General features: G+C 40.2%; 1 protein-coding gene across 1 annotated transcript; it reads right to left on the bottom strand.

Moving 5' to 3' along the window:
* Nucleotides 1-713: 713 nt before the first annotated feature.
* Nucleotides 714-4,465, bottom strand: LOC143214004 (PHAF1 protein CG7083). Its single transcript, XM_076434471.1, has 8 exons — nucleotides 4,191-4,465; nucleotides 3,502-3,584; nucleotides 3,185-3,412; nucleotides 2,898-3,107; nucleotides 2,665-2,814; nucleotides 2,277-2,441; nucleotides 1,995-2,171; nucleotides 714-1,790 (listed from the first exon to the last, which is right to left on the bottom strand). The coding sequence occupies exons 1-8, from the start codon at nucleotides 4,252-4,254 to the stop codon at nucleotides 1,593-1,595; spliced, it is 1,275 nt and encodes a 424-aa protein (XP_076290586.1). The 5' UTR covers nucleotides 4,255-4,465; the 3' UTR covers nucleotides 714-1,592.
* Between the last annotated feature and the right edge of the window lie 10,225 nt (nucleotides 4,466-14,690).

Raw genomic sequence — 14,690 nt, 5'->3', positions numbered from 1 at the left:
TTTCGCGTTACCCTATACAGTTTACTGGGAAACAACTCGGAGATAGGGTCATTTAGACGATTGTGCAATTTAACATCGAAGTGAATCGAATATTCATAGAAAAAAAGAAACGAAAAACGAACTTTCCGTTAGTCGCTGCGTCGCGGCGGTTTTACAGAGGAATTCATTGTTACATTCAAATACTAAAAAACACTAACGGGTCTAACCGAGCTCTGCGTTATACATTCGTACCGCAATATTTACCTAACTGCACAAAGAGAAATATAAGAAAAAGTATATTATCAACTAAATTATTATCTCCTTGCGTATTTTTTTCGGTTTTTTCTTCCTCTTCTTCTTCCGTTGTATGTGTGTTGTGTTAATGCAAACAAGTAGTCAATGTAATCTATTTTTTTTCTTTCTCGAATCTTAAAATCTGTCGTATCACAATATTCAAGAGTGTACAATAGATAGGAGCGTAAAAAACAGGCCATCTGTTTTAATTCCCCTTGCACAGACAAACATACGCTTTTCCGCTTAGCATATAATCTGCGTCGTCTCGGTACTTCTTTTTTTAAAAGAGAAGTCATTGCTATGTTAAGAAATTAACGTATAGTATATTCGAAATACTATAATTCACATCGTTACGTAGAATTCTGTACAGACTGACCGGGCGGGTGCCAGAACACGGTTCTCGCACCCGAACGATATTTATTTTCCGGTTGTACCATTCATTTTGTTTTGTCTTGTTGCCTGTTAACTGCAGCATGCGTTACAAAATTTTCATCCAAGAAACTCGGACATCTTCTTTTTCGCACTCGCACTAAGCACATTATTACATTTGTCTTACGATTATTGAATCGTTATTGTTGTTATAATCACTGTAGATTCATCAACTATCAAAATTCTTATCCTCTGGAGCTACTTCCCCTCTCTCCTCTTCTTTATTTTTTTCTTTTTTTTTTGTTCTTTTCAATCTATCGAGCTCAAATCGTTACAGTTATTGATCGCTCACACAAAACCACATTTTTTTTAATTCTCAGCTATATTTAAAACTTATAACCAAAAGATAAAAACAGTATATTAAATATGATATTTATCGAATATTGCAGACACTTGTACCCCTTAGTTGATGTACTTTTTGCTTTTTCTTTTTCTTTCCACACGTTTTTTTTCTTGTTTTCCGCTCGTTTATTTCCCCGATGGACGCATCCAAGGAAGAATGTAAAATATTATAAGCAACAATACGTGATATTCAAAATGATATCGCCTGGTTTCTGAGCCTCGCGCTGCGTCACCTTCCTCTCCCGGCAATCGAAAAAACGTTAACTGGTTTCTCTAACGTCCTCGTACGTGCGTTTAACGTTAAACGGTTACTGTTAAAAAGAACTGCGTCTGCTATCCGACACCGCGTCGCTCTTATCACTTCCCTCCGGGACCATGCAGCCTTTCGGAGTAACTGTTATTATGCGATTGCCAACGTTAAAACCTGCCTATTCCCTTACATATTTCTTTTCGGTTTTTTTTTTGTTTCACATTATTCCAACGCCATTTCTTCCGTCAGCTCTTCACAGAGCGCTCGATAATGCACAATGTCGCGCGAATGATCAAGGTCACGCCGCCCTGTACAAAGTTACGCTCGCGATGTGCTGATTCGCCATCACCTCGACGATCGCGTCGCGAATACCATAACAAAACGTGCATCCAAACGGATTTGTCGTGTTCGTCGAAGACGCTCGATTCAAGACCACCGGTCTCGCACTGGCCTTCAACTGCTCGCTTATTCTATCCCATTTAGTATAGGCAGTGATCTAAAGAATAAAGACCAATTAATACTTCCTTTGTATCTGAAAAGTCTCAGTTTATCTCCTACGACAACTACGGATGGTGTAACTGTGTTGCGAACGCGCGCGGAGTCAGCAACGATAACGATCTATCGTTTATCTCGAACGAATAAATTGCATGAGTGATGAGAGAGAGAGAGAGTAGAAATTAAAATAGCTTTCATGTCTCACCGTAACTGGAGATGGGGAAACGTCAATGAGTTTTCCCGATTCAGTGGAATTATTTTCTGGCGGCAGAGATAACGAGAATTCGCAGCGATGATACATATTAAAATTATAGTGTCCTGGGTAATTTGTGTGTAACACAAACTTCTTAACACATTGGGTTTTGGCATCAAACAAAACGTCCTGCAAATGAGACACACGATGTTAGTTAAAATTGTGCATTATAATTAGACTGCGGTCCAAAACAGTATTAATTCGATATCGTAAGACGTTTCTCGAGAAGCTTACCAATCCTAAGGTAAAATAATTGTAGAAGAAATCAGATCGCCTTATTTTATCGCGTTTGTGCGCATGAGGACTGTGAATCCGCATTTTGTCCTCTGCCTTGAAGAACACACGTGATGGCGCGCCCAAGGCGCTCAACACATCTTCGCAGGTATCGCCGAACAACACCTGAAAACGCACAGTATTTTTTTCACTGCTCATTTAATCCATAAAATCAACCCTTTGCAACTGCACTGTCTCCTTTTCGAAAGAACATAAAAAGTTTTGTTTCATGATATCTGTATTCGTAGAATCCTATGCCGATAAAATAAATAGATAAATGCCTTCGAGTCCCTGACAGGTAATCCGAGGAAGATCACGGAGCTTCACGAGTTAAGTTGTAACATAATACCTCTTTGGTCAAGCAGTGTTTCTTCGGCTCCAGCAATACCCTGGTGACAGAGCTACCTTCCGTGAAGAGATGCAGTCTGAGACCACGAGTACGAGTCTTATCCCGTATAACGTCTGCCTTCTCTAAATACAGATTATTATGATAGCAGACCTGCCGAAATACAGATGTACAGTGTTAAAGATGTCTTGGCTAACGCGTATCTTAAACTACCAACGCTAACAAACAATAATTACAAGCGGTAGGGGAGGTGGCGGTGTCTTTAGGTTGTGCTCGTCGCTTCCACTCCCAGCAGCCATGTTACCGACGTAGATAGCTGTCTTTGCTACAAGAGGGGAAGTCCCGTTTGGAAATTGTAACGACCCAAGTCCGTGAGCGTACCCAGGCTGAAACTTTGAGTCGATGGGGAAGTAAAACGACAGTCCTCGGAAGTTCAAAACAAACACCTATGGAACAGAACGCAAATTGTTAAATAATTGTTTTGTATTTGTCGGGAGTTGTTAACAGCACCAGAACACTGTACCTGTTTGTCGCTATCGTAAACACCAGGATGAGTAGCCCCGAATGAATGCTCGATCTGTTCGATAGATGGCAATACCTCTGGCGAGTTGAATGGTAGACCGCAATACTTAAGTTTCACTAGTTTCATATTATAAATTTCAATTATCTTGAGCCTTTGCACCACTGGGTCGAATATAAGCCGAACGCCATCGTGAGGTAAATTTATCACTAAGTCTACGTCTAAAGGATTCTGCAAATCAGACATCGATTCAACAACAACCAACATAGAGAAAAGAAAATTGAATTGAAAATTCAATTGACATTCGTAGATTTACTTACGCTATCGCTATAAAGTACTTGTACTCCTCTTATAATGCCCACTTGGGATTGTATTATTGACACAGACTGGGAAAAATGCATACCTAGAAAGACAACCGGAGTCAGCAAAAAGTAAACCAATCGTCCCAAGTGCTATGCTGCGTATGTGTGCGTGCGTGTGCAGCAACCAATTAATTTCAACTCGGTTATGCATTATTTGATAGTAAATGCGCATAAATAAACGACCCGACGCGACTAAACGACTCTGGGCGGACGACTCTGTATTTCTCAGCGGGTGGCAGAGCCGAGCGTCTATTTCTGATAAATTCTCAGTCTAAGAATGGATTCCCAGCCCCAGAGAACGTTCAACAAAGTGGCGAACGACTGTCAACAATTACATAATGCGGCAACAAAATATTTATCCTCGGATGGGCTCCATTTTCTTTGTTTACGCGCATACGATTGTCAAGCGGAGGTGTTTACAAATAGAACCGATATTACGGGGTGTGCAAGTGTGCGGGCTCGCTCGCTCGTATCACGGCAGCATCGATAAGACGCACTACGGCCCTCGGAACCCCGCGATCCTTCCCATTGATCCGTTCGTGTGCCGTGGATCGATTCGGATCGATTTCGATCGAGATTGACACGTTTGAAAATTACGCGTAATACGGGATAGGCCGCGATACATTACGAGTGGTTTCGTCACTTGCCTAAAATAAATTCCCACTGCTCGCAGCCGAGGGATCTCTCGGGCACCACCTCCAGCTCCAACATTCTACGAACTTCCCCGTGGGTTGGTTTCTACTTAGACAAGGTAGAACGGCACGCACAACGCGTCTCCAACTACCATGAGAACTGCGTTGCCCCTTTGTCTACGTATCGCACTCTTACTAGTCACCAGATAGCCATATTGCTTCCCAAACAATAAGCCTCGACGCACTGCTCACGGCTGGCAAACTGTCACCCGAACAGCTGATACGTACCGCGGAATACGTAAAATCAAACCGATATACCGGCCGAACGCGCGGCCATCTTGTCGCGCGGGCACCAACTTCGTTTCGGCTTCGATAGATGGCGGAGGATGTCGGATATTTAGCATGGAACAGAATCTATACCCCCTTTTACCATGCTAAATTGTATCAGTTTTAAAATTCTAAATTGTATTAGCCAAACGGCTCTCACACATTCTCCTCCTTTTCCCCTTCCACTATCCTATTCCAGCACCATGCGCACACTCCAACGTCTCCCACTCCCACTAACAATAAGACCGTAGACCACGGTGCCCGTGCCGTAGACTGGACTGGTCATCAGAGAGGGGTACATTTCGAACCAGAAATTGAACATCAGCTGTACAATGCCCGCGACATCTTTGAATTCGAAACCGTTGATAACAGCGCGAGATATTCTTGTAAGGCGTAAGGGAAAATCTAAAGTCACGCACATAATTGATCATTATGAATGGACCAAACGATAAAAAAGTTATTCTGATTTGAAGTGTGTGTGATCAATTATGTGCGTAACGTATAATTCGAAAATAATGAGGTCTCATATTATCTAATAAATAAACGTTTATTGAAACAACAATTTCTTGAAAATAGTGTAAAATCAAAATAATGTACATATAGAGACTATATAACGTGAGAAAAACGTGAATTTCATTCACCAACTCAAATATCAATTAATATTTATACAATATATAATATTCAACAAAAATATATTTTTACGCTTCATATAATTCGCTAATTGTCTTTTTCTTTAACGTATCTTTCGCCGTCTAAATCTTTCACAGACCTTATGTGGTAGGTATATGTATATTCACCGCTATATTTGCTCTTTTCGAATCGTCTTTGTTCACCTCGCTCGATGAAAATCGCGCGGGGACAGCGCGGATTTGATTTCCGCGGTTCAGAGGCGGCAGCCGCGACATCCTGAACGACTGTCAATTTTGACGCGGTTCAAATCGCGCGGATACCGCCGTGTCTGAACGGGCCCTTACTTTCAAAGAAATTTTAGTCACATCAACTTATTAACGCTTTGTACTTGATGCTACTTTAACTCCGAAGGAATTCATTGTATACCTTTATCACTCTTATTTGAGTCCTTGCTCTTTGAAAGGAAAAACCTTGCTTATTGTCGTTCCGCAGGTGGAGCAATATGTATACTCCCGCATTTCCTCTGGATGTTCCCTGACATACTTACTCATCCCAGAGCATATCAGCTGCTGTTGTATGAATTTTTAAATCGACTATCGATCGCTTAGATTTATCAATATTGATTTCAGTTTTCTTTTTTTCGGCGATGTGCCACACCTGGGTAGGTCCTGACTGGGTCACTTCTTCCTGAAATTTGATTAAAATTACCCCCAGGTTAGTCCGCAGTCTAATCATCGCGTCTCTGTCAGTTCAGAATTAAAAACAGTTTAATTACTGAGCAACAATTAGGGCGCGCAGTGGCTCAGCGGGTAGAGCGCACGATTGTGAACTTTTCGTGGTTCGGGTTCGAATCCCGCCGCGCCGGCACCTCTGGAAATATCATTCCATGCGCCTTTTTAAAAACTGTGGTGCCCTAGGTGGTTCGGAACCCACCTTTATAAACTGTAGGTCCCGGTGAAACTAGTTGAGAGTGGAAGAGAGGGGGGAGTGTGGTAAATGTCCGAAGACGGGGAAGGTCCTTCACAGGCAAGGTTTTCTCACCGTCCTCTAAATCTACCCTGACTGGACACAGGGCATATTTGCGACGCTGGCGAACAGGCGAATCAAACTTATATTCGTGAATGGCTTGAGCTTCTCGAACCAATTCTGGGGACGCGGCATCTTCGAACAGTGCAAGTCCCTTTGTCGGAGACCTCACGGACTGCTCTAGGTTTTGTTTCTCGTTATCTGTCTGTTCCGCTGTGGTCAGCTAATCGCTGTCGCTACTTACGTGCTATTGAGGCTTTCTCTTCTTACGGTTTATTCTCACTTCCGTCTTCTTCTCCGCCGGTTTCTTCTTTTTCTTATCTTCCGCCGGTTTCTGCTTCTTCCCAGCTTTTTTGCTGGTCGTGTTAGGAGCCGTCTGGAGATGTTCGTCGAGGAATTCGTGTTGATCGAGGAATTACTGATGACATATGGCTTGCCTGACACTTCTACAGGGGTGCTGCTGTGAATCAACCCGTCCCCCATATTTTAATCTGCCTCTGTCGCACCTCTTCCCAAGAAGAAGAAGATTACATACATGCTTTAGCCTATATGTATACATATATGCTCTCTTACAATATTCAATCTCGCTTCCGGGTTCACCGAAGAGCTCCCGGAGCTTCTTATGAATTAGGTTCAGAAATTTAGCCGGAGGGTTGGAGCGCTCGTGTTTCCTCACACTACCAGTGTCCACACATTTGTTAGTCCAGTCAACGAAAAGTTGTAGAGGAAAATGTGGAAGGAACACAATTTTCAACTTTGGGTCTTTGTTTGGACTAGTTAGGAGGTAAACATACTAAAAGTCCCCACTCCTAGGAGGTGAGCAAGGTATAGGGGGGCACGTAGAAGGTCCCCTTTTTCGGTTTTCCGCTTATATCTCGGAAACTATGCGTCCTAGCGATAAGACCATTCCATACAAAATTAAAGCTGACAAAATGTGCCACAAGATTGATTGGATTCAGTTTTTCGCTATCTCGCATAGTTTCCGAGATATCCGCGCTCAAAGTTCACTAATTGTGAAAAAGAAATTTTTGCCTTATTTAACTAGCTAACTCTTCAGCACAATTAGTGAACTTTGAGCGCGGATATCTCTCGGAAACTATGCGAGATAGCGAAAAACTGAGTCGAATCAATCTTGTGGCACATTTTGTCAGCTTTAATTTTGTATAGAATGGTCTTATCGCTAGGACGCATAGTTTCCGAGATATAAGCGGAAAACCGAAAAAGGGGATCTTGTACATGCTCGCCTCCTAGGAGTGGGGACTTTTAGTATGTTTACCTCCTAACTTGTCCAAACAAAGTCCCAAAGTTAAAAATTGTGTTCCTTCCATTTCCCTCTAGACCCCTGTTATGAGCATTCATTGACTGGACTATCGTGTTTCGACAGTCCAGAACGGTACGACAACGGGTCCGATACAACTTTTTCACATAGCTCTGGTCCATGATTTGTTAAAGCGTAATAATTATAAACCTGCAAGAAGTTGTTAAAATTGGACATTAACGAGGCGAGAGAATCGGCAGACGTGTCGTCACGATTTCTTAATAAAATAATTCGATACGATAGACAATAGCGAGCTGATGAAATCGTTCCGTTCTTTTCAGCAAGCAACGAGCATAAGAAAACTGAATAGCAAAAGCAACGATAATGCTGCTCGTTATTACGAGCATTTAGGGTTAAAGACCAGAGATATTTCCGCCGAGGCGTCGCGTCGCGTCGCGGGGGTTCTCTAATCAGAAATATCTGAAGCAACCGCGTCTGACAACGCAGAATTCGATGTCGAAATCCTAGGCTGCAATATACAATGTATGTACATGTATAGTCTCGTCAGAAATTTCAAGTTGTCCTACACAGGATAATCACACGATTGAAATGTCAGAAATATAAATAATCGAGTATTCTGGAGACTAAATACAGATTCGAAATTAGCAATTAATATCGATTAAATTATCCATGACATTTGGAACTCTATACATATACAGTGGCCGAAATAATGATAGGTTCAGTAGCCGCATCGGCTGATTTACTGCTTCTACTTCTATTTTCGTATTCTGAAGTGCACTGTGGCATTTGTTTTTATTTCGCAAGAATGTGTTCTACACATTGTGTAAGCAGTCAGTCAACTGTCAACAGTATTAGTGTAATGATGTATCTGTTTCAAAAATGCTTTGAAAATTATCGAGTACAAGATGCGAAATAATCTTAGGTTCACGGAGGAATATTTAAAAATTACTGTTGATAGTGCAATTTTTTGAACGTTTTTGTAAGGTAAGTACGCAGATTTATGAAGTATAAGAATTATAACAAATATTTTATGGTCGTTTAATATTATTAAAGCACAATGACACGGGGAAATCGTTAAATGATAACGAAACGGGCCAAATTATTGCTTTCCACAATACGAGTCTCTTTAACAGAGAAATTGCAAGATTGAAAAAGTCATTAAATGTCATTAACAATTTTTTAAAATTAAATGGAAAGAAGGCAGAGTAAAACGTGTACGGGGCATCCAAAAAAATTGACACATAGGGACAAAGATCTAAAATTTTTCAAGAAACACGACAAAATATGCTTCATGCCTCTAAAATAAAAATGAAATTAACTTGCCAGTTGGTGTTCGACGTGTGCAGCAAGTTGTGAGATCGAGTAGGACACTTAAATGTTCTAAAAATGCGAAAAAACCTCCGCTAACTAAATTCCACAAGGAGGGAAGATTAAAGTTTGCAGAATATTATATGTCGTGGACCAAAAAGTAGAAGACGGTGATTTTTTCTGATGAAAAAAGATTTAATTTGGACGGCCCAGATGGGTATTAATATTACTGACACGATCTGCGTGATGAAAAAGTGTAAACATGACAAGAGTACATGGAGGAGGATGTGTAACGGTTTGGGCTGCATTCGGCTGGAACGGTAAGACTCCGATAATGTGGTTCCCTCCAAAAACCAATGCCGAAAAATATCGGGAACTATTGGAATACGTACTGGATGAATATAGCGACGAGATTGGTGGACCTAATTTAATATTCCAACACGATAATGCAACAATACATCGTGCAAAAACAATTAAAAACTACTTTGAGAGGGTAAAAATTGAAGTTTTACCCTGGCATCAAGGAGTCCGCACCTAAATCCGATTGAAAATCTTCGGGGAATATTAGCACGAAAGGTATACGACAATGGGAAACAGTATAGCACTGTTTCAGAAATAAAAAATGGGATTAGAGAGGAGTGGTCTGAAATTAAATTAGACACATTACAAAAATTCATTTAATTAATTCCACGCAGAATATTTGAAGTTATAAAACACAAAGGAGGTTCAACCAAGTAGTGAATTATTTTTATTTTTTATTTTTTTTAATTTTTTATGTGAAAATACACAATGAACCTATGTTTATTTCGCAACTAACATTCAAGTGTTGTAGTAGAAAATTTGTAATTGACATTAATTAACATTGTGTTATTCAATTGGGCTGTGTATTTTGTTAATTTTATTAGAATGAATAAATATAATAATGATAAGTAAAATCAATAATACTGCATCAAACACAACATTACGTCAACAAATTGAAGTGAACCTATCATTATTTCGGCCGCTGTAATTAATATATTTAAGCATCTTGAATTTTTTTAGGATCGCAAACGAAAGAAGTATTTGAACACCATCAGAATAAAGAATTTACCGATACCGAGGAGCCGTTGCAGGACAATGAAATTGGGACAAACAAATGGACCAAGAGAAGGAGGACTCCGAAGTCAACAAAGTAACGCCGTCGACTGGAATAAGTTTGTCTTATGAAATTGTTGTTGACATATAAGAAGCTCGCGGCCGTGCCTACCGCATTACGCAATCAATAACGATAAACATATCGCCGACCGTACAGCCGAGCCTCCAGACTCCAGATACGTCAAAACACGCGCGACTTTCCTGTTGATTGTGTGCGTGCCCCCAACACAAGACATCGGGGGGCGCTATCGATGATTCGAAAAGAAAGGAAAGGAACTGAAGAATCTCGACAGCAGCCGAGCCGCTAACCGGCTCGATTTTTAGCAACCGGCTCGAACCGGAAACCGATGGCTCTCTGCCCCGTTACATCCTTCATATGTTCCTTTCCTCCGCGAATGGAAACGTATAAATGTTTTTGTCGGGCAACAATTGTTGCATCACTCTGAACGTTAAACTTATTGCCAGTGGTCAGCCTCGGGAAATATTAGACTCACGAATGACGGACAACCGCCGTTATTGTCTAGTCTTTGTATTGATATAGCAATAATAATTACAGTTCCCGCCATTTTCAAATAAAATTAGAGAGAATTTATCAGGCTACAGAACTTTCTGTAAACTGACTTTCCAAAGGAAGGAAACAGAAGTTGTTGTTCAATGACCAATACAACAGAGCGCGAGTCTCGCTTCAAAATGGTGGCCATTAGGATTAGAAGCGAAGCGTATCCCAGGCAATAGCCGAATTTATTTGCCTCGCCAATATACTCGGAATAATTGTAGAAACGACGAATCGATATATACCGAGAGCTGACGAAGATTAACTTGAATCTGCTGACCTGATCGTTGACACAACAAGGTCCACAGTTCCAACTTTTAGAACTGTAAGATTCAATGGGGTCAGGTGGTTGCTAAAAGTTATACCCGATGATACGCAAGTGTTCGATCGTTGTCTTCTTTCCAAGAAGCTGCTGGCTGTCGCGATAACATTTGACACCTTTGCTAAAGCACGTGCTGTCAAAATAAGTCTATGGGATTACCAGAAATTTCAGAGTGCAAAGAATAAGCGATAACATGGCCAATGATTTCGCGAACCAACGAGTTCAGAAAAATATGCGACAATCATGCAATGATTACGAGAGGGAAATAATAATACAAAACTTGTCCTCGACGATTTCAGAAACGCTTCTTCGGCTCGTTGGACGAAATTTTAATTAGTAAAAGAACACGATAAAACGAATGTGTACAGCTGTATACATTTATGATTCAATAGTGTGGCGTATGTCGTGAGTAAGTACATTCGACGGTTCCAAAGAGATCACTTTATATGCATGTATATTCAAGATTTGTTAAGAAATGTCAACATCGTTTTATGAGATTAGAAAATGATTAGAAGAAGGCTGGTAGACATTTTGAAAAGCCAAAGTGTTATCTCCTTAAGGGAAAAACTCGTTGGACATGAGCCTCGTTAAACAACGATTGCAATTAAATGCGTGGGGTGATGAAAAATGATAAACGCTGATAAACTCGACGGGGAACGTCGCGTCGCGTCGCCTTGGACCAGACACGAATAAATTGCGACAATTGATTTCGAGCAACTGCGGGGCTAATTAATTTTTCCATCTACTCAATCGCGCGCGAACATTAGTACCATTGGAAACTTATTATTAAACAGTAAATATATTTTAGATCGATACATAGCACAATGAGCAGCCCGGTTGCTAACGCTGGAGCGGATTGCAGGAATTTTCCAGGAAATTAATCACCACGATTAAAGACAACCGACTCTGGACCCCAAACAAAGTTCGAAGTTGTTCGAGAGTCTCTGCGAAAAATAAAATTGAATGAGCTGCGCGTTAGCCAGCTTAGATCAAAGTACAACAAGCGGACGGACACATTTCCTTTCTCCGAGCAATCTCGTCTCGGCAACTTCATATTTTTTCTTTGCTCGCGAATTCAGCCGATGCACTTTCCGAAATGAATCAAGAGGCAAAGGTCGCGTATCTTGATCCGAGCAATCTAAACAATTAATCACGTCCATCGACAATTTGAGTAAAGAACTTCCGAAAATGTTTCTTGTTCTTTATTTTATCTTAGAAGGATTGATTCTGTCCCGACGTCGACGGCGATTCCGGAATTACACTTTGAACTAATGGCTCATCGATTAGATATCGAGACCGCGTTCGGCAATAATTGATTTTCAACAATCGCCGACGCCGTACATTCGAGAATCTTAGATCTATCCTTATTTATCCAAGAATCGGCAGCCGCGAAACAATTATTCCACAATATCGATCGATATCGGACTATCTACCTACTTCTACTTCTGTTTCAGATATATTCACGACACTTTGGTCCGTATTTTCAAAACACCGACTTCCTATCGACGTCTTCCGGTGCGGTGCGAACTAACATCCGATTCCCGGTATCGTATTGCTAACACTCAACAGTCTTCATTGTCTTCCAACGATTTTCTCATCGACAACTTTCATTCAGAAATCGAACTTTTTCAGCCATCCAAGAAACGATTTAGTTATGCAGTTTTCTAGGGATTGTTGGAATTAGCATCGGCAACAGATCGATGGTGAAATCGCATTGCGAACAAGAACATGGCGACCCGAGGTTCCAAGTCATTCATTAGAAAGTATTAAGTGGAGTTTGAAAGAAGCGATTCACTTGTAGAATACATCTTGCGACGGCGCGGCGCGGCGCGGCGACTCAATCCCGTTTTAATATCGGAAGAATCCCTTTCGGTTCATTATTATCATCGAATCAGGCTTCTTCATCCACTATATGTAGTAACTTTGTATACATAGTAACTTTCTATAGATTCATAGCAGTCCTAATCGATTAGAGAAACCTTTAGGTGTACAAATTAATTCGTGGTTGCCACAGTGAATCAATTGTAGTTTCATTTTCAATTGAAATCTGTTCAAATCATCGCATTTGATCGCAATTATACTGCGGATCTTTATGCATTTATAGCAAAATTGAGTAGATGAAATTGAAAATTGTAGGAAAATTTTAAAAATTGAAGATGTCAATATATGATTTCTCATCTATTAAAATTATTGAGGGAAGAAATAACATCCTGTTCGGTTTCTATTCCTTGCAATCGATACAGACAATTTTTAATTTGCATAAAGATCCGCAGTCTAGTGGTAATTGTCAGATTATTTTGGATAATAGATTTTTTAAATATTTTAATTCATGCATCTTTGCCCTGCCTGCGAACAAGGCTAGTCAAAATTGATTTTCAACTACGAAATGAATTTCTAAACCTACGATAATCGATTGTGGCACTCGTACATAAGCACCGCGACAATCAACATGTTATTTGTAATCGTAACTCAACGACAGCGCTCGGAAACAGAGCTTGCATCATTTTCACTTTTCGTCAACCAATTTCGAAACATTCTGTAATCTTCGCTCGACAAACGAACAAGAAGATCAATCTTGTTGGAGTGCTCAAACCATACAAACCTGTACTCAGAACTCTGTTCGTGACTTTTGCGTGTTTCACGCAAGTCTAGTCTATTTTATTCGTATAAACAACCATCGGAGAGAGTCGTTCATAATTATTATTAGTTATTGCATAATGAATTTCGCAGTTTACACAATAAATTCGTTCGTTTCGAAACGAATAAATTGACGTTCGCTAATTTCGCGACTAGACAACGGATTTTATGAATTCAGGACAAAAATGAGTACAGTGCAATTTAAAACAGCGAAGGCATTAGAAGATGTTAACACTTTACCTACCGGAAGCCTATTAATAAGATTTTCAATAATTATGCTGCATCAAAAGAAAGCATAGAAATGTTCTTTTACATTTAGTCCAGTCAACGAAAAGTTGTAGAGGGAAATGGAAGGAACACAATTTTTAACTTTGGGTCTTTGTTTGGACTAGTTAGGAGGTAAACATATTAAAAGTCCCCACTCCTAGGAGGTGAGCGGGGTGCAGGGGGCATGTAGAAGGTCCCCTTTTTCGGTTTTCCGCATATATCTCGGAAACTATGTATCCTAGCGATAAGACGATTCTATACAAAATTAAAGCTGAAAAAATGTGCCACAAGATTGATTCAATTCAGCTTTTCGCTATCTCGCATAGTTTCCGAGATATCCGTGCTCAAAGTTCACTTTGGTATTATTTGTTCGAGTTAGTGTTTTTCCTGCAATTTCAATTTCAACACTCCAACTTCAATTTCAACTTCACTTTTCCAGTTTCAACATCAATTTCTCAATTTCAACTTCAATTTTTCAGTTTCAACATCAATTTCTGAAATTCAACTTCAATTTTTCAATTTCAACTTCAAATTCACATAGAAGGTCCCCCTTTTCGGTTTTCGGCTTATATCTCGGAAATTATGCATTCTAGCGAAAAATTGGATAGAATCAACCTTATGGCATGTTTTGTCACCTTCAATTCTGTACAGAATGGTCTTATCGCTAGGACGCATAGTTTCCAAGATATAAGCGGAAAGCCGAAAAAGGGGACCTTCTACGTGCCCCCCTGTACACCGCTCACCTCCTAGGAGTAGGGACTTTTAGTATGTTTACTTCCTAACTAGTCCAAACAAAGTCCCAAAGTTAAAAATTGTGTTCCTTCCATTTCCCTCTACACCCCCCTTATGAGCATTCATTGACTGGACTAATTGCAATCTTAAATGAAACTATTAGATGACGTTATTGAGGGTGACCTGTTCGTACACAATGAAAATAGCTGTTGCTATTGAAGGTTCCATTAAAAAGTGTTTAGCCATCTACCATAGATTTTTCAAAATTATGCAATATTCCCCGGTCGGTAATGTGTTAAA

Source organism: Lasioglossum baleicum, chromosome 1 (genome assembly GCF_051020765.1).
Source record: "Lasioglossum baleicum chromosome 1, iyLasBale1, whole genome shotgun sequence".
Lineage (NCBI taxonomy): Eukaryota > Metazoa > Arthropoda > Insecta > Hymenoptera > Halictidae > Lasioglossum > Lasioglossum baleicum.
Note: the sequence above shows the minus strand (reverse complement) of the source record. Positions and strands in the feature narration are given on the sequence as shown.